At 41.5% G+C, this 22010-nt stretch overlaps 1 protein-coding gene across 4 annotated transcripts in view; it reads left to right on the forward strand.

Moving 5' to 3' along the window:
* PHACTR2 (phosphatase and actin regulator 2) overlaps nt 1-22010 on the forward strand; it is a 128328-nt gene that overhangs the window by 62419 nt on the left and 43899 nt on the right. For 3 of the 4 annotated variants that reach the window (XM_014263606.2, XM_014263608.2, XM_014263609.2), the window contains exon 2: nt 20744-20911. In XM_014263606.2, the coding sequence (XP_014119081.1) occupies nt 20744-20911 (168 nt within the window). Of the gene's footprint in view, nt 1-7875; nt 7960-20743; nt 20912-22010 lie in introns of those variants that run through there. The other variant, XM_088053314.1, reaches the window with a different exon arrangement.

The raw sequence follows: 22010 nt of genomic DNA on the forward strand, positions 1-22010 counted from the left end.
CTGTTCTTTTTCTGATAGGAAAGGATTGACTTTCGAGTGGGGCCAGTTCTAAGTAATGATAAAATTACTGTAATAACAGGCATCAGGAGCTCTGGTCTGTTTTGCCCCCAGAGGATCCCAGAGAGCTGGACCGGCTGCTGGTGCCCCTTCTGAGCCAGAAGAAACTGTGACTACAAACCATGGGCAGGGAAAGTAGGCAGATAATGAGGAGTGGGTTTTGTTAGTTTTTTCATCCCCCAAAGCAAAATCAAAAAGTGAGGCCGAGTAATTTATATCTCCCCCACCTCCCTGTACATGAACTCTACAAGCCTTACACAGCCAAGTGTATTTTTGGGCAAATGTAAAATTATGGTGGGGTCTGGAGCGTGCCATTTCCTGTAGTGTCTTATGAAATGGTTCAGTAGGAGCTAGGTAGGAAGATCACTGTGGATATCCAGGTGATGCAGGGTATGAAGATGTTCTCACTGTGTTTGACCAGAATCAAATGAGTTAACAGGGCTGGGTGTCCTCTCTTCTGTGTTTGGAGTTTTTTTTCTGGGTTTAAATATTACAATATGTGAATCAATTTAACCTTGCCTTTTCGTAGTCCACATAGTGGTTTGGACTAGCAATCAGCAAAGACCATGAAATTGCCTCTCCTAGTCATATGGCAGCTTATTATTAGGAAATTTGATTTAAGACTTGAGCTTCTTTCAAGGCTTGATACAAGGTTGCTGTGAAGGAATATGAATTTATTCTGTCCCTGACTTGGTCTCAAAGGGAAAGTTTTATTTACCTTTTTGTTCTCTCGCTGCTTTGTACAACTGTGATAATCAGTGTAAGTGGGAAAAAACTAGGGAGAAATGAGGATCTGGCTGCTCCATCATTGTAGGGAAGTACAGGGTATGCTGTCAGGTTGCATGTGAGTTGAATGACAGGTCATCAGAGGGTTAGCCAAATCTGTGTCAATTATAGCTTTGTGAAAATGAAGTTTTATATGAAAATATAAGAGCTGTGTTGCCTTTTCTTCTCTGATTCCTGCATTGGTTTCATATGAATTAGAATGATGTTTTGCCTAGCAGAGTTAGGCTGTGATACAGCTGTCCTAACATTTGAAACTGTATGAGCAAAACCAGTTTGGTTCCAAAAGATCAGCCTGCATTCCTCACCCCTGAGAATGTGCTTTTTTATTATTTTTTTAAGATGTCTTCACTCTGACTATTTTCCCAAACAGTCAGCAAATCCTCATCAGGTAGATGCACCATAGTCATTCCAGTGTTATTTAATCCTTTTTGTGTTTTCTGAATCTGAATACTTTAATGTGTTGCCCAGTGATAGCCCAGGAATGGTGCAGAGACCTTAGGTACCAGTTGGGCTTTAAAGCCTGGGCTATTGCATGATCTATGCAAACAGATAATGTAGTTTATGATCTAGAGATAATTCACAAAAAATACAGACAATCTCTAATATTTATTGATTTTAGCTAACTCAGTGATTTGCACAATTAGAATAATTGTGATATATGATGAAACTTGATGTTTTTACTGCTATAATAATTTACACTTTCAGCTTAAAACATTTTTGCTGGAAGCTTCAGCTCAGAAAGTGAACTCTTGCCTGGGGGTTTGTCACCTCTGGTTTTATTTCTGGGGTTTGCAACATAGTTGATGCACAACTGTTCTTTCACTTGACCCTTTCTGCTGAGGAGGAAGGCAGGGCTGGCTCTTCATGCCTTCTGCCTGCATGGCTGTAGAGCAAGTGCAGAAAACCAAAGGAAAGTGATTTGGATCCCAGCTTCTGTTTGGTAGTCAGCTCAACTAAGTAAAACAGCATTTATCGTGAGTGAAATTTGGTCTGAATGCCCAGGAAACCTCATGGGAGGGCAGCCTGTCAGGGAGGAGGATGGTGTGTTGAAGAAACAAATTACTGCAATGGAAGCCTGGAAGCCAGAATGTGGAATGTTCCCTGTCCATGGCAGAGGGGTTTGAACTAGATAATCTCTAAGATACCTTCCAACACCAAACAATCTGTGATTCGAAGAGCCAGGCTTTGCATTCAGCTCAGCCTGCTGCAGTCAGGTGCACAGGTGATCTTCTCTCTAAAACCAGGAGCTGGGAAGCAAGAACCATGTGCCAGTGTCCGTGTCACCATCCTCAGCAGCCTGCAGCCTCTGCTGGCATATGCCAGTGTAAGCACTGGGTGGATGTAAGTGTAAATGTTGGGTGGATGTCTGGAGCAATAGGAGATCATGGAAGAGCCTCATCTGCAGTTCCTGTAGCAAGTGAGATGCCCAGGATGCATATTCCTAGCTGGGGAAAGCCTCAGTGTGGCTTGTACATCTCTCACCTCTACTGTTGGAGGGATTTTAGTGCTTGGGCACCAAACAAGTGAATTTCACTCAGCAGCAGCTTCCTGAGTTAAAAGCATTGTGTGATGTGAGTAGTAAGAGAGGGTCCAGTTTGTGACTCCTCTCTCAATTGCTCTCCTTGCTTACAACCCCCAGAGATCTACTTACCTGAAATATTTATGTCATAACAAGCAATATAAAGTCAGCCAGACTGAAAGCTAATCTCTGTGGGCATTTTTCCCCCCCAAGATTCTGGATGAATCAGCAAAGAAATGACACTTTCGTTGCATGCTTGTGAAAGAGATTTAGTGGGATACAATTAAGTAATTTGAGTCATGTTACAACTTTAAGTCCCTCTAAGCTGGTGGGAAATGATTTTTAGATACTATCTGTCTTTATGAGGAGAAAAAAAACCCAAACAGTCCATTGCCAAGAAATTAGATGTGTTTAAATTATGCATTTGTAATGTGTTGTAATTTATTTCATTGTTAATAATTCAGAACTGGCTGTGCATTTCCTTCCCTGTAAATTCATTCAATGTGTCTGAAGATTACTGTTTTTTTTCTTGGAGTTTTATAGCTTTATTGCGTTTCTGAGGGGAAGGAAGTGTTGATTTTGGCACAGATGCTAAGAGTATTCTTGTTCTGAAAATGTGAAGCAGTGTTCTAGTGCACTGCAAATCTGGCCTCTTTTATGTTTATACAGAGAAGGGTGTAGTGGTTTTCCTGCCTTACACATTTTACCACCATGAATGATTCTTTTACTCACAAATTGTTCAAGTGATTGATAAAAAAAGGAGAATATTGCTATTAATAATTAGTGCTAAAAATCCATACGAGGTTTAAAACAATTGCAGTAATTGCAGGGTAGTTCCTGTGCTTAAATTCTTGAAGGAAAGTTTTGGAAAGCTGGTCTGACTCTTATGAGAGGACACTAGATTTGATTTCTTGGAAAAACAATGCTGTTGTTTATTCTTGCTTGAATATTGCCGCTTTTGACACATAGAAATAGGGTATGGAAGAAATAAGCGAGACACAATAGAGACTCTATCTGTCCAAGGGAATGAACACTAAAGCAGACAACTAAGACTGTGGATAAAGACAGTTTCTTGAGAGCTGGACAAAGACCAAGCAGAAATAGTGTATACTTTAGTTGGATGAGGAAGTAATAAGAGAGCAGAAGAACATGAGCCAGCAAGAAAAAGAAAGAGATATGAACTACAAAGCATTCAGAAATTACCTGTCACTCTGCTTTAAAAGCTTTCTGTATGGCAGTACTGTCATGTAACTGTGTCATGTTACAAAGAGAACATGATTCTGAAAAGAGGAAGAAAGTTTGTGTTGGGAAAGCCTAGGGGAATTCTCAGAAACCTGAAACTGAAAAAACAAGAATCTTGGACACTTACAGAAACACCTCTCTTAACTCCCTCCTGCACTACTTCTCCTGCTGATTTAATTTTCCCATTGCTACTGTAGGCAAGGCGGGGGAGAAGAGTAAGAGAGTGTATTTTAGACAGATCCAGCAAGATGAACAATGTGTTTCTGAAAAGTTTAATGCACCTGGAAACTCTGTAGCTTAGTTTGAAGTGCATAGTAAAAAAATGTGTTGAAGGAAAAAAAGTATTTAATGTCACTATTGGATCTCTAGGATTATATATTTTTGAAGGAGAAAAAGGAAAAAAGAATGTACCTTTCTAGCTGACATCCATGAATGTTGAACAAACCTTGAGAATACAGGTTTAGGCCACTAGAAAGTATACCAAAGCTAAGCATTATTTTCAATACATTTTAAGCCATTAGCAAAAGCTTGTGACTTTGCAGGTTTCTCTAGTTAGCAGGAGAAGCTGGACACAAGATTTGACGTCTATCATTGCATGCTGTGTCTATTGCCTAGACTAGTTTTTAGTTTGGCAATGGCTACAGTGGCTGCAGCTCAGGCCTGTGAAGGTACAAGCCTTTCCCAGCTGCTTCAGTGCAAAATCAGCGAGATCTGATAGCATGTAAGAATAAAGGCCACAGCTAATCACCTTGGCGTGATCTTGAAGGGTTCATGTTGCCCAGTTCTGAAATCTTCCCATGGGTATTAATCAGTCCTGAAGATGGGTCTTGTGTGATAGTTAAATATTGTTTCCCCTCCCCCTCTTGCTATAGAGAGAGCGTGTCAGACCTGAAAGTCATGGACCTTGGACGTAAGTGAGCACAAATGATTGAAGTCATGCCATGGATCTTTGTGGTTTCACCTTTCCACCGGCTGTCCTTAGGGATCTGTTTATAGAGAAAACATCTCTCTCTTTCTGTGGCTCATCCTACATTGCATTCAGGGTTTCCTCAACCACAGAAGAAAAACATTGCAGGAAACATCACCAGAAGGTGAGATGAACCAAAAAACCAAAATAGCATTGCTATATGAAATCCTCTGTTAGGTGAGTTCACTGTGATGAAGGAATCAGCTGAAGACAGCTAGTGAATTATCCCACTGCTGTGGTTAATTCTTTCTTTAGCTTTTGCAGGGGAGCAGGCTCCTCAGCCCCTGCCTGTGGTTCAGCAGATAGCATCATTACACCCTCATGTCCCTGGATGGGAATGCTACTGGTTAGCATATTTAGCAACCTGGGTTTTTTTCCCCAATAGCCTGTATATAGCAGCAGGGCAGAACTGAGACCCATGTCCTTTTGTCAGCAGGGAGGTGTCTGGTGGCACAGATGAGTTTTCTTAACTCCCTAAGAATTGATGCACCCTCTGTATATATGGGTCCAGAGCTTTCTTTCTTTCAGTTTAGATTTTTTCTTGTTTGTGCGGTAAATTCCATGTAAGACTGAGTGGAGAGAAAAGGAAGAACAGATGCAGAGCTTCTAATTAAATTAGCCATTTCCTAAAAGCAAATAGCAGGCACTTCAATCTCATTAAAATAATACCAGCATGGAGCCCATTCTTTCTAGTTTAAGTGATCACTTGCATGTCCAGATGTCAATGCAGGGAAAACTTGCAAATGTAGAGAGGTTTATTTTGTCTTACTGTGTATATTTCCTTATAATTCAGTCTTTGTGCCTACTATTTTTGGTGCCTTTTTATTTTATTTATTTTTTAACATAAGGAGTGGCTGTAAAAGTTTTGAGACAAAAAATGTCCTTCTTGTGGGGTGAAAAGAAAAAGGCTGTGTTTGAGGTGAGAGAGAAGGGAGGGAAACTGGGATAATGCTGAGGTGGTGCAAGAGATGATGCTTCAAGGAGATGGGTAGTAAAGTGGGAAGTCTTTTATGAGGACTTCCAGTAGCCTTTTCCAGTCTGGCAGCTTACTGTGAAATTAGGTGAGAAAAGCAACCATTAGTTTATCTTGGTGCATTTATTGTTGGTATCGTATTGATGACTCTTAATGACACACTGGCAGGAGCATTTTTTCTCTAACCCAGGAATTGTGAGTGAAGTCCCATTGAGTGATGCACATATGTGTGGAGTCACACACACTCATCAAAGTTTTTAGCTTCAGACTAGGATTGATGTTATATTTTGCTGTAGATGTCCATAGCACAACTTTCAAGATAACTAACAATTTTTCAAAATATTTGTCGTGTCCATTAAAATAGAGAAGCCAGAGGTCTGGTAGTAGCAATTGTTTGCAGTTGTAGGAAGGGTACATGAGAGAAGGTGAGAGACAGAGCAATGCTCCATGGAGCTCCCAGTAGTAAAAGGACAAGGCTAAGAGTCCTTTGAATAGCAGGGATTTTCTCTGGGCCTCTCCAGTTCTGAGTAGGTGCCATAAGAAGTCAATTGGATCCTTCTGTTTTGTGGATATAGCTCTGCATTTCCTCTACTCCACTCCTTTCTGTATTTGCCTGGAAAAAGAGCCCCTTGCATTAAACTGCATGTCAGTGGAATTAGCGATGAGAACTTTTCCTTGCACACAAACCTACATGTTTTTTAGTTACAGTCCTTGCAGTATTTTCACCAGTTACACACTGTTCCCACCAGCAGAGCTTTGTATTTATAAAAACATCCAGATACACCCCAGACAAGTACTATGACTTCATGTTGAGATTACATTATTTTCAACAGCTTGACCAAAGCACACCAAGGGCAGTATTCTAACACTGTACATTTCACCCTGGCTTTATGCTCTGGCTTGCTTTAGTTGTGAAGTTCATGGGTTTATTAAAATATTAGATGGAGTTAAAGGTCCTTTCTAAAAGCCAGCACACAGGACCATGGCTTCCAGAGTATTTAGCAGTGAGGCACTTCCCTCTGCATGAATAACAAGACCCTCTTCATATTTTGTGTTTGTGTTTTTCCTTGCCTCCCTGGTGAGCAGGTGCTGAGCCCAGAGTGCTGCCACTGCTGGGGAAGCAAACTGTGCATCCCCGTGAGCTCCACACTCCAGCCAGGGGCCATTCCCAGCCTGTATGCTGGCCCTTTTCCTGTATAAAAGTGTGCAGTATTAGTGATAAACCATGGTATTCCTAGCACATGAGCAAATTAGGCAAATGCAATCTTTTGTCTTGCTCTGAGTCTGAACAAAATGTGCATGCCATAGTAATCCTTCCTTTTTTTTATTTCTTGTTATTACTTTTTCTCCTTAACTTTTCTCAAAGCTAAACTTCCCACTAAATTCAATTATACTCTAAAAGCCTGTGTTGGCATGAAAGATAATTAAAAGTCCACTCAAACCTTTGATTCCCACATGGTTTAAAAGACAGAAGTTTAAAGTCAGCAGAGAGTCTGACTGAAGTGGGAGGGCGGTGTTGGTGGTAGAGCAGTTTAGATTGGAAACTTTGAGGACACATCTGAAGGTTTTTTGTCCTCCTCAGAGCAAGTGTTACCTGAAATAGGATCCTGTTTTTCCTGCTACCTTGACACAATCCATGGACCCTTTCCTTTAGCTGGCTGCTCCAGCATTGCTGAGCTGATCTGGCAGGGGCTGATTTACAGTGGGTCACCGTCTGGATGCTTGGCCAGGCTGCTGCTCCCTGTCCAAAAACTAAAGGCTGCCTTTCAAATGCAAGGCTGGGTACAGCCCTGTTGTGTGGGACACGTGCATGTTCCCAAACATGAAACTAAAATGTTCTGGCTTAAGTGAAAATTCTTACGGAACTGGTTCTCAGTGACCACTATTCATAAACACATGAAATGTCATAACATTTGTCAAACAGCTTCTGAGTGGGATACATCTTGCATTTCTGTGCTTTTCAGTTTAGTATGCTATTCATGATCCTATACAGGAATTAAAAAAAAAAAAAAAGAGCCAGTTAACATTTGATTTAGTTTAATTTCATTCCTTCTAGAGCAAGAAAATATCCAGTGAAGGTTAGTGGTGCTTTTCTAGAACTTTCTTAAAACCTGAGTCAGACTGTGCTGCTGTGCTTACCTATATTCCTTGTATTCTTCACTTACATTGATATACAGAAAATTTCCTACTAAATACAGAACTCTTCTGTTTTGCTTATTGTGGCTTATATATGTTTCATCACAATTCCAGGTTTTTCCCTGATCTGCCATAGCTTTTGTGAGCACAGCATGTGAAAGACAATGCTTCTTCATGGCAAGGAGTTGCATGGTGTAATGCACCAGTCCCTTTTTGGGTCTCTCCTGGTGTTAAAATTACCACTCTCTCCCAAAGTTCAGCATCCAGCTAGGGTGAAAAGTAAGTACAGGGTCTAAAAATGTTGAGTATGTGTGCCAAGTACTTGAATGTTAGCAAAAGTGGGAGTGAGGTTTAAGGGAAATTGTAAACCTTTTTCCAGGCAAGCAAAATGACTGAAATCTTTATCACTTCTTTTAGTTTCCAAAATGTCACAGCTTCTTGCTAAGCTCAACAAGGTTGCCATCATTTATTTGTAAGCTGCTTGAAGGTGTTCTTTTAAAGAATAATTACTAACCTTTCTCTTTCAAAACTTGTTCTTACAGAAAGCAATTTTCACTGGAGGTGGAGTTACAAGGCAGTTTTTTTTCAGTATGGTATAGAAGTTTTCAGGAGGTATTTTCTGAGGGAGGTAAATTGCCAGGGGTTGCAGGAAGGCCCTCTGCTCCTTCAGTTGAGATTGGAGCTCAACAGGTTTCAAAGTAATGCTGGGGAGTGGCTGTGAACACATTGTGCCTTGCAGAGGGGCTCAGGGACGGGGTTTCCAGGGCTTCAGTGTTCCTTCTGTGCCCACTGGGCATGGGGAAAAGGTCATCCATCACCTGTGGGATCTCTGCTTTCCTTTCCCTCCTTGGATCCCTGCAGCAATGTAATTTTGGGGGCTGCTGCATGGGAAGAGCAGAGACCCAAGCAAGCCCTGCCTGCCAGGATGGACTGCTCACCTCTGGGCAAACTCTTGGAGACACTCTCTGGAAGTACCACCAGTGGAAACAGTGATTGCTCATTCCTTTGAGGGACATTTTGTCCATGTGTTGATTCATCGTTGGCTAAGCAGATAAATAGCCCTTTCTCTCCCTTGTCGCGTGCATCAGCAGCTGGGTGAGTTGTAGAAAGCCCAGGATGAGAAACAGTCGAGTCAGGCAGAAATTGCAAGCAGGAATTTCTGGAGTATTCCTGTGGGCTTTCCTAAGAAATGGCTCGCTTTCCCAGGGACTGATGGAAACAGGTGTGTGCTCCGTCACATAATGTTCCCTCTCTAGGAAAACATTTGGTAGCAGTTTAAAAAAGAAAACTTTAAAGATCTTAAATAATGCCAAAGATGAATTTGGTGAAGACTGATGCTGGACATATTTTATTTGTAAGGATTTGGAATTTCCAGTGCTGCTTGGAGTTGCTAGCAATAGGTCCAGGTATTGCCAGTCATATTTGGGTTTTTTTGCACCACCTATTTCATTTCAGTCAAGTTCTTATTATGGCAGTCATCAGCACATGGCTAAATAGTAAAGCTTTTGTACTCAATTCGTCTGTATCAACAAGGTCATGGCACTTGTAATCATGAAACTAAAGGAACCTGATAATTGCTAGAACAGCTTCTGTTTCATTTGGTTTTTTAAGTAATTCATGTCAGTGTTTTGTATCCCAGCTTGTAATTACTCAAGGGTCACATAGCCTCTAAATAAATAAGGAACAATAAAAACATTTTTTAAATTAAAGCTACATTTTTTTAAAGGTTTAAAGACATTCTTAAAGAAAATGCAAAAGACAATTAAGTGTGTCATTCCATAGTTGGAGTGACGTCTGTCCGCATTAATCTGGCTAAAATAGGCTAAGTTATTCTTGTGGTCTGTATTGGGTTTTGTACAAAGTAAATAAATCAATAGATTATCTGATTCACAATCAGCCTGAATGCATCTTAATGGTAATTGGAAGGCTTAAAATGTTTCACTGGGCTATGGTGACTACTAACTCCTAATTCCACTTAGAAAAAGGAATGGTTTTCCTGCACAGCAATGTATTGATGAATGCTGGAATAACTGGGTGGGCTCAGGTGCCCCTGACAGGCAAACAGGCATTTCCTCTTTGCTCTTTAAAGCTCTGTGTGCTGGAGCTGAGTACTGAATGAATATTGTTAGGCCATGTGGTAGTATAGTGCTGGAATGCACTGGTGGAGAGGAGATGGGGGCTGGAATTTTTTCCATTGGTCCTTGCTTTCCAGCTCAAGGGATGCTCATCCAACTCTAGCTAAAGCAGTTCAGTTTAAACTGGCACATTGAAGTTGAAGTTGGCATTTTGTTTTAGCCTACAGAGGGCAAAGATATATTTTATGATTGCTTAAAATGCCAGTGTCTGAATGGGAAAGTTAGAAAGGGACATGCTGCAAAAAAACTCATAGGGGCTTGTGGACAGCTAAAAATGATTTTTAAATGCAACAACTGAGCAGGTGTCACTGAAAAATCAGAAATCTGTGTTTCAAGCTATTGTCCTTCATTTTATTCCTGGAGCTGAAACAAGAATGGTCTTTTTGGTGTTTGTCCATACGCACTTTAAACAAAGAGGTTCTGATCTATGGCCAGCCCTCTTTAAGCATTGCAATAATGCAATCATTCATTATTAACAGAGAGCAGAGGAGAAGCGGAGGTCTCAAATACATCAGGAACAAGCAAGTGGGGAAATGAAGGTATCAATTATGTATCTGCCATGCTGATGCTCTTACAGAGTAGTTGTTTTCCCCTAAGGGAAGAATCCGCTGGGAGAGCAAAGCATATTTTTAGTGCCTTCTCTGACAAGAAGATGATGTCTCCCCAACTGAAGCTTCAACAAGCTCCTTTCTTTAGCCCTTTTCCCTCCCAGGAGTACTTGATGTGCTGGTTAGTCCTGGGCTGGTGCCTGGATCTAAAAGGAGAGTGCTGCTGGCTGTCCCACAGGGAAGTGTGATCCTGGTTTCCAGCCCTACCTCCACAAGTGACAAGCACCTGCGTGCACTGTGAACAGGGCAGGCTCCAGCCCAGCATCCCAATGCAATAAGCTGAAGGACAGCAGCTTTCTCATTTGTAATTTGTTCCAACTACAGGTTTGTTTTTTTTATTACCAGCACCTCACTTCCATAAACACTGATTCCATGGAAAGACTGAAGTAAAAAAAAAAATAAATCTATGAATACAGCCTCAAACCTTCATGAAGATGGTACTACAATTCTGCTGGGTTTTGCTGTAGTGATTTACAGTGCCATCACCTTGCTTCATGGAATTACTGTTTCTTGATTGTGTTTTTTACACACTGTTTTTTAAAGTAAAACTGAATCCCATCACAGTTGCACAGACTCATCCTTTGACATGAACATGCCCCTGAATGTCTGAGTTTAAGCTGGCAAAAGAAGGGCAACTGGGCTGCCATATGACAAATATGTCAATTTGTGCCTGATTTTCCCCACCTTGGCCCTAGTAAAGAACAAGTTACAGGGAATAAAACAGCTGTTGGCTGTGTGGCTGGGGATGGAGAGGGTAATGAAGCATGATGCAACTTGCCAACTCACTTTTCCTCATAGCAAAGAAGATGACTTAGACTGTATTAAGAATTATGATATTATACATACAGAATGATATGAATTATTTTTACAGGCTGTAGTTTTAGAGTTGGCAAATTAGTATTTTGACTAAGAAGACTCTGTTTAATCATTAATAGGTTGTTCTGAGTATTTTGGAATTTTACTATTATTGTTTATTCAAGTTGGTATCCAGCAACAAATACGAGCATTTTAAAGGCAGCTAAAAACCGAACTTAAAAATAAACACAGTTCTCTCTACAAAGACGGCAGAGCTAAAAGCCTGTACAAATATTTGCAATGACAGCAACAATCAGAAATTTGCTGGTTGGGCTTAAAAGCGTTCTTGACCTCCCTGGCAGGATTCTGAGGCCAGCAAGGTCAGAGAGAGAGACTATTTGCTTTGAGGTTGACTTGCACACATTTGGACAAGTGCAATATGCTGTTTCCTGTACCAGAAAAAGAGGTGTTGAAGCAGTGCCAGTATAGAAGAAAATGTTGCTCTTGAAAGGCAGCACAATGAGCTCTGGACTGTCCTGTCCCAGGCATTTAATTACATGGCTGATCAAATTGCTCCTAAGCTTTTGGGTATGTAAATGTTCTGTTATTCATAGATCAGGAACTTCTTGTCATAGTACTTAAGAGTGGGGAAGCATTGGGATGAGAGCTCACAAAAGCAGACCTGCTTTCAGATATATAAGCGTGTTAATTGTGCAAGATTTGGTTAAAGATAGTGATAATAAAGGGAAAAACAAGTGTAATATTCATACAGAATTGTGTTTGGCAAGGGCACTGGATGGTCTGGAATGAGTTGGAGTGTGTTTCTCACCTTTTTCATGCTGAAGAGAACAGCTGATGATGTTAGCCCTTCAGGTGGTCATTGCTTCAGCACTGGATGTGTTGCAGGCATCAGAGCATCTCTCACACCTGTTGGCAGTGAGCTCAGGTGATCACTTCCTGGCAGAAGTCTTCCCTCTCTTCACAGACCTCTCTCGCCTTCACTCCTGTTCTGTTCCTGCCCCAGCTCAATGCTACACGCTCCAGCTCAGTAGAAGGAGCTGACTCGGTTTTAGAAGCCCAGACAAAGGCTATTTTTCTTTTGTCTCAGTGCAGTGATTACGTGCAGCCTTACAAATGGTCACCAGCGTGGCTGGTGGTTCAGCTAAGGTTTCTATTGTGGTGGTGCAAAAACACAGGCTGAGATGACTGGAAGCCCACTAGTGTGGGCAGCATCTCTGTAAAGCTGTACCTGTGTCCTGCCTCCTCCTGCAGTGGTGATGTCTTCTGGGGACACTGCCAGAGATGTGCAGGGAAGTGCCTCTGTCTTTCCAGGTGTATCAGAGGCATGGCTGAGAGGGATCAGCAGCTGAGTCCTTTAGCCAATGATGCAGAGTAGGTGAGTTAGCAGAGTAATCTCCTAACATCCTGCAGCATCTCCTTAGGGCTGATGTACAGCTCCAGAAAGCCAGCCAGCTGAGACCTGTGACAGCCTCAAGCTGGCTTAGGGATGGAGAGGAGAGGAGCTATAAGCATCCCAGAGTAACTTTGGCCATGCTTTTACTGTCTTGCTAGGTTTTTGACTCAGAGTAGACAGAGAGTAGCTGGGGCCACCTGAGGGTGTGGCACACCTACCACCCCATCTTTCCTGTCAGTCAGGTGGCACTGGAGATCTTTCCCTGCCTTCCCTTGCCTTAGCAGGTGCTGCTGCTAAAACCAGCCATCCAGGGGCTCCTGGCCTGTTTGAGGCAGATAGAGTAAATTGCTGCTGGGGAGGTGAAAACCAGGCTTCACTGTGACTCTCCTCACCCAGTTTTATCTCAGCATTGGTATAATACACCTATTAACTACTACAAAGGTGGTTGCTTTTAATTCCTCTTTATCACCACACAGGAGAGGGGCCACAGGTACTTCAGTTTATTTTCACACTTGTAGCCAATATTTGCTGGGGAGAGTTACCACTTGCCTGCAGCTAAAAAGATTTGTTGTAAATTTATTACAATTATGTTTCTCCCCCATATCAAGGCTATGCCAAGAAAAGTCAGTAAAGAAATATTTCCAGTTTTGCAGTTCTGCTTTTCAGATGTGGTTTTAAAATATCAACAGAATTTACTAAGATGAGTACATGCAGCTTACTATTAGGTGACATTACAAAATCATCCAAAAAATATTTAAAATGTGAATAGAAATATATACCATTGTACTCCAAGGAGATTTATCCCTTAATATTCAGACACAAGAAGCATTAATTTTCAATTAGCAGCTCAGTTGCTCAAAGTAGTTTGGTTGCTCTTTTATGTACACTGCTTTTAGTTGTTTTTTCTGTCCTCCCACATCTTTGTTATTGTGCCTGGGTTTCCCCCCCCCGTTTTTGTGGAGGAGTTGCTTTGACCTTTGATATGATGTTTCATATATCTGGAAAATGTAACTGTCTGGAAACTTTCCATTTGCTGATTTTTTTCTCAAGTATTGGGGTTGAGAAAAAAAAAAGAATAAGCAACCTGAATTAAACCTATGATCCTTTTCCTTCTGGTTGGAGCCAGCTGTGTCCAGGGTGAGAGAGGAGGTAGCAAGAAGATTTTCAGCCAGATTGCTTTCAAACCTGTGTAACAGGATGGCTGAGCATTTGCTTGTTCCTTCTTCAGGAAGCTGGAAGTGTGGAAGTTAAACATGTTACTGAAGAGAAGAAAGAAGTTGTGTAGCTATTCCAATAAGGATCACATGTTGCCAAAATGTAAACAATTAATTTACAAACACATGTCTGTGGGCATATTGCAAGTGTAGGTCAGATCTTTATTTTTTTCCAGGACTTAGGAGAATCCCTGATGTGTTTTGATATAAGAAACAGTTGAGAAGAGGGAGTGTGATTGTAGAGGTGTGTCTGCAGTGCTCAATGCGCTGTAGAACACACCCAGCTCAGATGCCAGTGTAGATGGAGCAGACGAGCTCTGAACCATGAGGTTCCTGCATGGGAAGTGTAATTTAGAGGCTGGGTAGTCCTGACTGGCTGTGTTGCCTTTGGTATTTCTAGTGTCTCTACAGAGGGTCCTACAATCGTAACTTTGCTTTTTTATTCTGTAGAATTAACCCCGTGGGAGTGAAAACTATATTGTGGAGTAACGCTGAAGCCGGATGTTACAAGTGTGTTATGTGCATTTGGGATGCACTAGCGAGAGACAACTTGTGGCAATGATAGCCTGTAACCTGGCAAACCATCCAATAGCACTTAAGTTGAGGTGGTTATTGTGACCAGGGAAAAAAAGCAACATTTTTTCCACTCTACCCCAGTGATGCAGCAAGCATGTGTCAAGCCTTAAAGTTAACCCTTATTTTATATCCTTTTTCTTGTGTAACTAGTAGGAAGCCCAGGTCAGGTCCCCTGCTTGCTTACTGGGGATCAGTGTCTTGTAGGACTAGGGCATTCTGCCTAAGAGACAGATAGCTAAACAAGCTTTTCCAGGCCTTCAGCCAGTTAATCCCAGGTGTACAGCCAAGAAAGTGAGAACTAGAATAGATACATCATTGTTTCTAACTCTGGTCATACTCCTTTTCTCCACACTGCAGAACAGAACAGTGTGTCTGAGCATCCCTCAGCCACACAGCTCTTGGAAATGTGGAGCCCTGAGCATCCATGCTATGACTTTCAGGGAAGCACAGGCTTCCCTCTTTTCCTCTGAAGTGCCTGTGTAGCAGTACCTGTGCTTTTTGTAGAGCTTAGGTAGGGGCTCATCAGAGGCAGAACAGAATGTGGTCTTCTGAGCTGACTTTTCCACTCTTGCCAGGTTTGACTTTCTGCAGCAAGGTAATATTTTGCTTCTGGAAGCAGTGGGAGTTGCAGGGTTCAGACTTGAAGCCCTTTCTGGACTTTGGCACTGCTGATCCAAGTGTGATTCCAGCAACCCTAAAGGCATTTGTATCCTTGTAGAAACCTGAAGGTATTCAGGCTGTCATTTCCATCCCTGTGGTTATCCTAGGAGGATTCCCTCTGGCTCTTCCAGGGCAGCAGCCAGCATCCCTACGAAGTAGCCACTACCCAGCCTGTTTAGCTCATTGCCAGCAGGAGGTCCGATTAACATTTGGCAATATTGGCAGTTCCATATGGAAATTACCAGTCTGCCGCCCACGTTTGAACTTCAGCTTTTTCCTTTCATTTAATTAAAACACAATCAAGTCAATTAGCTCACGACAGAGATTCTCCAGAGTTAAACTCCAGATGTATGGCAAGGCAAAAGCATGCAGATGCCAATTCATTGTGCTGCCGGGAGGTAGATTATATCTCTCCCATTTACCAGTTTATCCACCATGGATTAGCTGCATTTTTTTTTTCCCTTCCAAGTAGATTAAAAAACCCACCAACAAAAAACAAAACAAAATCACCCTCAAAACAAAAATGTGAGAAAGAAGAAAAAATTTCGCATCAGATTCAGGTCAGGAAAAATAATAATTTGAAATACTTATTGAAAATTACATTTATAGTGTCAGAATGACTTCTGATTTTTAATGACTATGTCAAGCCTTTTATCACGCAAAGTCTTGAAGTTTGCCAGTAAGCTCAAGGAATAAGCAGCTTATACTGTATAGCAAGTTGATGACTTACTCCTAATTGGGGATAATAGGCAGCTGCAAAAACATGTTCATTTTTCTGGCATAAAAAACATGATTTCCAACTTTATGCCCTCTAGCAAGGTGGTATAGAAAATCATATCGTTGTCAGAAGAGGTTTTGAGGTCTCAATAAACCAAGATGACTTTTGCAGCACATCCCTGCAAGGCAGCAGGGTGCAGTGAGAGGAAGAGGAAAAAAAGTTGTACTAGCTAACTGGTAATTAATAAGCACAGAAATGGTATCCAAATCCACATGTAAGGGAACTCTGAATTGGGGCCAAGGCATCTTGTGCTGCATTTCTCAATTCATTCATGGTTAGATGTGGCAATACTCTGAGTCACCTGTGTTCTGACAGGATGAAAAGGTTTTCCTCACATGCTTTAAGTGATGTGGTGATACCATGGCAACACTGCAAGAGAACTATTGGTAGTGAAAGTGTTAGGCACCAGTGCTATCTCAGTGCCTTGATACCAGTGGAGCACTTGATTATGTGACTTTTCCCCGCTTGGTTATGTTGTTCATTAATAGGAGGAGGACTTTTCCTTCATCTTGCCACTCTTAACCTTGCAGTATGACAAGGATCCAGAGCAGAATTGCAGTACAGGTGGGTGAGCCTCGGCTGATGTGGGTGAGAGAAGGGATTGAAGCATAAAAGGTGCAGCATGGTGGTGGAAAGAAAAGATCTTGATATTCTGCTGGTACTGTCTTGTACTTAACAGCCCTGATGTGCGAAAGAATCCCTTAAATATATGCCAGTGCCCCAGTAGGATTGGATCAGATCAGTCGTGTAGAAAGGTGCTGGTGAGGGGAGTGCAGGTTAGGTTCTTCTGCTGGCTTCTCATTTTCCCTGCCAAGAGAAAAAATATACAGAAGTAAAAAATACAGAACATCTAATGCCATAAGTATAGTGTTCTTTTCTTTTGATCATTAACTTCTTTAAGTCAAAGTTTTTAAAAATGGTCTTTTTGCATTCCAGATCACAAGGCCTAGAACCAGCAGAAACACACTATTTACTTCACAGGAATTTACATTAGACTTGCTTGAAATGATCTGGTGGGTTGTTCTTCTGTTGCATTCTGCTCTTATAAAGTCAGTTGTAAATCCTTATCTGAAGAAAGTCTTAGCTTTTGCCAGTGCTGACATCTTAGTGCTGAAGTGTACCATGCCCTGGGAAAACTGTGATGGTTTCACATGCCTGCCTCAGCCACACAGCATCTCTGGAGATCATTCACAGCAGTAAAGTGTCTCCTCAGCAGCTACAGAGATCAGTGCTGCTTATTGCAAGTAGCCTTCCTGGGATAAGACATGTTCAGGCATCTCTAAACATTTGTAGGAAAGTCAGGGTCATCCACAGACTGATCTAATCTCTGGCTGCCTACAAGCTTGAGGAGAGGCTGTCCTTTTTGTACTTTTCATCTAATTGGCAGCCCACGTGGCACAATTTGGCTTTGCAGTGTCTCCGCTAGCCTTGTTGTTGGCCTTTTGCAGCGAGATCTCCTCTTCATGTGACATCAACGTGCAGGATCCATATCCTCACTTCTTGTCTTTCTTGTGCACCTAGCTGATCCTGCAGCTGGAAAGTCTTCACCTAGGGCAAAGGACTGGAATATGGTCATGTAAACTATGCAGGTACTATTGCCATAAGTGTTAAAGTTATTAAAAATGTTTATTGAAGGGCAATGAAGTGACTCACTGGCTTTTCGAAGGTGCATCAAGACACTATACATAAAAATAAAGGAGTAACACAAGTCAGCAAGCTCCTTTAAACCTAGGCAAGCTAAGATGTTTCTTTTCCCCTCAGTGAATATGTATGATGTTTACAGTGATTAATAGAAGGTAGATAAGTTCTCTGAGGTGAAAAACATACCACTTTATTCTTAAGGAGTGCATGACCTGTAAAGCAAATAGTGTGCATCTGAAGCATCAGCTTCCTGTGGAGTGCTTCAAACAAGAGGAGTAATAACTTTTGTAAAGATCTTTCCATAAATGCTCTGAAATGTCATTGCTGAAATTGTGGGGTTTTTTCTAAGTAGTTTATTAATTGCTAAAATGTGCTAGCTTGTGAATATATATGTGTACACATAATATATATGCTTTTGAATATAAATGAGTTATTTTTTCTAGACATATTACTTTATTTATATTATTTCTAAAGTTAGTCTGTGATATCTGGCTATGTTTATTCCTTCTTTTCAAATACATATTTTAAATGGGGAAATTGGTACAAGGTCCATGGATTAGTAAATTCCCAATTTTGAACTCACTAGATAAATCAACTCCTTGCCTTTTATTGTCTGAAGGAATTAATGTTGACATCTGTTTTCAAAAGTTTCAGTCTTCCTGAATAGAATTATTGTCCATGAATTTCATGTATTTGCTCAGTTTGAAGCAGACAGATTTCTGTAGCTAGGATGAATATCATTGTATTGGAGTTAGCAGTTTTCAGCAGAAGGCAGAGCAGGGACCGATGCAAATCTGTATTTCTCTGTGGGGAGCTGTTGGAGCTCTAATCCTCCTCCATTTCTACTGGTAGGCACAGGGCAAAAAAAACCAACTAGATGAGGTTTTTGTGAAAGTGGTCTCCTGCAATTGGCTGTATGCCATGACTCAGGAGGATTTGAAAAGATCAGCATTCTGGTGCTTGTAAGACTATGCTGTCTATCACCAGGATGCAGGCTCTTCACACCAGTAGCCCAGCCTTTCTGAGCCACTGGAGAGAAGAGCATGGGTTTTGTCCTGCTGCCTCAAGGGTGGGTATCCTCTCACTCTGCTGAGCTGGTATCTCACTGCTTCTGCCAGTGAGACAATGCCTGGCTCCTGTCCCAGGACAAAACTCTAGAGCCAAGAGATCCTGGTCTCACTTCTGAGTATTTGGATTTACTAGTGCTGATTTCACAGAGAAACCGGGTTTCCACATCCCTTAGCACCATGGGAATCTCAGCTGGGAGGGAGTCAGGAGGTTGCTCAGAGCTGGTCCTGACAGTAGGTGAGGTCAGCCCCAGAAGGAGCTTTGGAGGTTTGCATGGCTGAGCCTTCAGATCTTCCCAGAACCTGTTCCAGTGCTGCACTACCCAACTCCTGGTGGTGTCTTCCTTACCTCTTATCTGACTTTTCCTGGCTGCAAACCGTGGCCTTCATCCCTTCTTATGTCAGCTGGAATTGCAAAGATAAATTTTGCTCTCTTGTCTTTGTAAATGCACTTCAAATAACTGTAATTCTCACTTAGATCCACAGTGTCCAGCAGAGGCTTCTGTATTCCATAGAGGACTGCACGCCATAGGCAATGCCTGTAAGCTTGGACAAAAGTGAAATCTCTAATTTCGGGCAAGGCAGCCCCTGCAGGGCTTCTTGTGCTGCCCTGTACCTCTCTGCAGAGCTGCTCACTGCCTTTGGTGATCTTCTCATCCCCCCACCTCTCACCTGGCTTCTCAGGGTGTGTGGGGGAGTAGCTGCTTCATTTTAAGGCAGACTCCTTTGAAACCTCTCTAAGGTTCACCTTGTTCTCCAGGGCACCCAGGTGAGGAAGTTTATTGCTAGTTTTAGCTTCATAGACTTCAATGAAGTTATACAATAAATCTTTCTTCCCAGTACTTTATTTCAAAACATTGGAAATAAAGTTTCTTGGACTCTGTTTGCCTTACATCAGCTTTCTAACAGAAAAGATTTTTTTTTTTTTTAGCATCCTGGATCAATTTAAAGCCTAGGACAAATATAGGACTCATTAAATGTCATTTGTCTGAGAAACAGAATAATAAGATTGCACCATGATGTTATGTGGCTGAATGTGTATCTTTTGAGCAGCTAGGACACAGGACCAGGATTCAGGAAGCTATTTGGCAAACATAAAATTAAGCACTTAACAATTTTGTGCCTCATATTTTCCATCTGTAAAATGGGGACATTGATATTTCTTTATTTAAATAGCATTTCTGATTTAATGATCTATGATTATCATTACTACTGTTCAGAGTGGCATCAACTCTGTTCTGAATTGGTTATAATTAGAATGTTCAGATGAATGAAAGCAATTACAGAGCCTATATGCCACAAACAGTTAAGCCCATTATTAATTTTTTGTCTTAGGTAATGGCAGTTACTTCATTGCTCACAGGAGTAAAACTCAGCACATTGGAAGTCTTTGTTAGAACACTTTTAGAATATAGTTAGAAAGACTATAAATGGAAGGCTTTAAGAAACCTGAATTCTTGAACAGAAATAAGTAATAGTAGATTTCTTAGGGTAGTTTATTTTAACTGTATGCTACAGCATGTTGTGGGATAAGTCTTAATTTGGTTCATGAAACTCAAAGTTTGGCCATGGATGCTAAGTATGGGCTTTCATATCAATCTATATGTTTTTGCAGAAAAGAAATCCTTCTTTAAGTTTTGGCTTCAGTTCAAAAGCTTATTGTTAAATAACCTTTGTTAATAAGAAGCCTGACTCATGGCAGGCTGTGCTGGGAAGGACTGATTACCAGGGATATCAAACAGACCTGTTCCCATTCCACTGCCAGAACAGTTATCTTTAGAGTTTGTTTAAGAAGGGATTCATTTTACCCAGAAGAAATAGTTTATGTTTTCACATTGCAAGGGTTTTGTTTTCTATGTGGTGATAGCTAATTATGCAACTTGACCAAGGATTGGGAAAAAGTCACCCAAACATATGTTGAAAGAAATTCTCCTGTAGTGATAGAAAACCACCAGACTGTGCAAATACACCAGATGACCATCATGAGAAGCAAGTTCTGGACAGAAGCAGCTGAGGTGCTGAGAAGCAGTGAAGCCTAAGGCTGCCTTCTGGAACAGGAAAAGTCCATGGCTATGCACACACAGCCTGTTGCAATCTGGTAGTGGAGGAGTTTAGCTGTTGGGTACTATTTTGTTTTCCATCCTTCAGTTATTTTTATTTCTTTCCTTTATATAGTTGATGGTTTGGACAAGGCTTCAATTGCTAACTCAGATGGACCAGCCCCTGGATCCCAAACTCCCCCCTTCAAGAGGAAGGGCAAACTCTCCAACATTGGCAAAATCTTTAAACCTTGGAAATGGCGGAAAAAGAAGACCAGTGACAAATTCAGAGAAACGTCAGCAGGTATGTCTGTGACCCTTTGGTGGCAAATAACAGAAAACACTGTGATGGTTTTCCAGGATAATATTTTAAAAGCTCTTTGAACTTGTTAGATGGCAGGGATTATTTAGGCATGGTATTTGACATACAGAAAACCAGTTTGATCCTTGTCAAGGGAAAACTGAACCTTATTCACCTTCTGTCTTGAACCCATCACCTAAAATACACAGCTGATTTCTTTACCATACATATCCTCAAATATATTGGAAAAACTCTCCTGGTAGTCCTCCTGGTAGTCAGTGACTTGAATTATGAAAAAAACCTTGCCTTCGTGGGGACAGAAGTTTGGGGGAGAAGCAGATGTAGCCATGCCCAGCAGAAGAATGAGGATCAGCTCTGCAACCCCTGCCTTCATAGAGGCTGCTCTGCCCCTTCACTTCCTCACTGACAAGGCTGGAAGAATGGCCTGAAATCAAGTGCTGTGATTGAATTATATTCTGTCTGAAAAAGAGGGATATTGAAGGCTGGGATTTAGTTAGCCAAACATAGTTGTTTGGGGCCGCCTGAGATGCACTGGGGTGTCCTGGCTGCTCTCCCAGGAGGTTTGATATCATATTTGTCATCCCTGTGCAGACAGCTCCAAAACCGTGGGGCATCTGAAGTGGCTGTAGACATCCATGTTTAGTGAAACTGAATGCCACTCTGCATATATGTGTTTGTGTGTCTTTGTGTCACTGCTCTAGCCAAACTTTCTCTACAAAAATCCCAAACTTCTGGTTTGGGATTCAAACATTTGATGATGTGGTTTCCTAAACTTGAGTCTAATAGAATCCAGTGAGCTTCTGTGAGCTCTTTAGATTCATTGCCACAGTGCAGGCCCTCTATCTACTGTCTTCCAAGGCTTTGGGCCATAAAACCAACACTAGTCTCCTAAAGGGTTTTCAGCAGGCTCCCCTGAACTCTTGGAAGTACAATGCTTGACATTTTTAACCCATACCAATCCCTGACAGTTACAGCAAGGAGCTCTATGGTTTGACAGTGAAACTTTTAAAACAAACTTTATTTACACAAAAAGGAAAAAGAAGCCATTTTCTCTGGTGTCTTTGTCACTCCAGATGACAGC

The sequence above is a fragment of the Pseudopodoces humilis genome, chromosome 3 (assembly GCF_049639895.1).
Source record: "Pseudopodoces humilis isolate 2021_Gansu_Grassland_sample_001 chromosome 3, ASM4963989v1, whole genome shotgun sequence".
NCBI lineage: Eukaryota > Metazoa > Chordata > Aves > Passeriformes > Paridae > Pseudopodoces > Pseudopodoces humilis.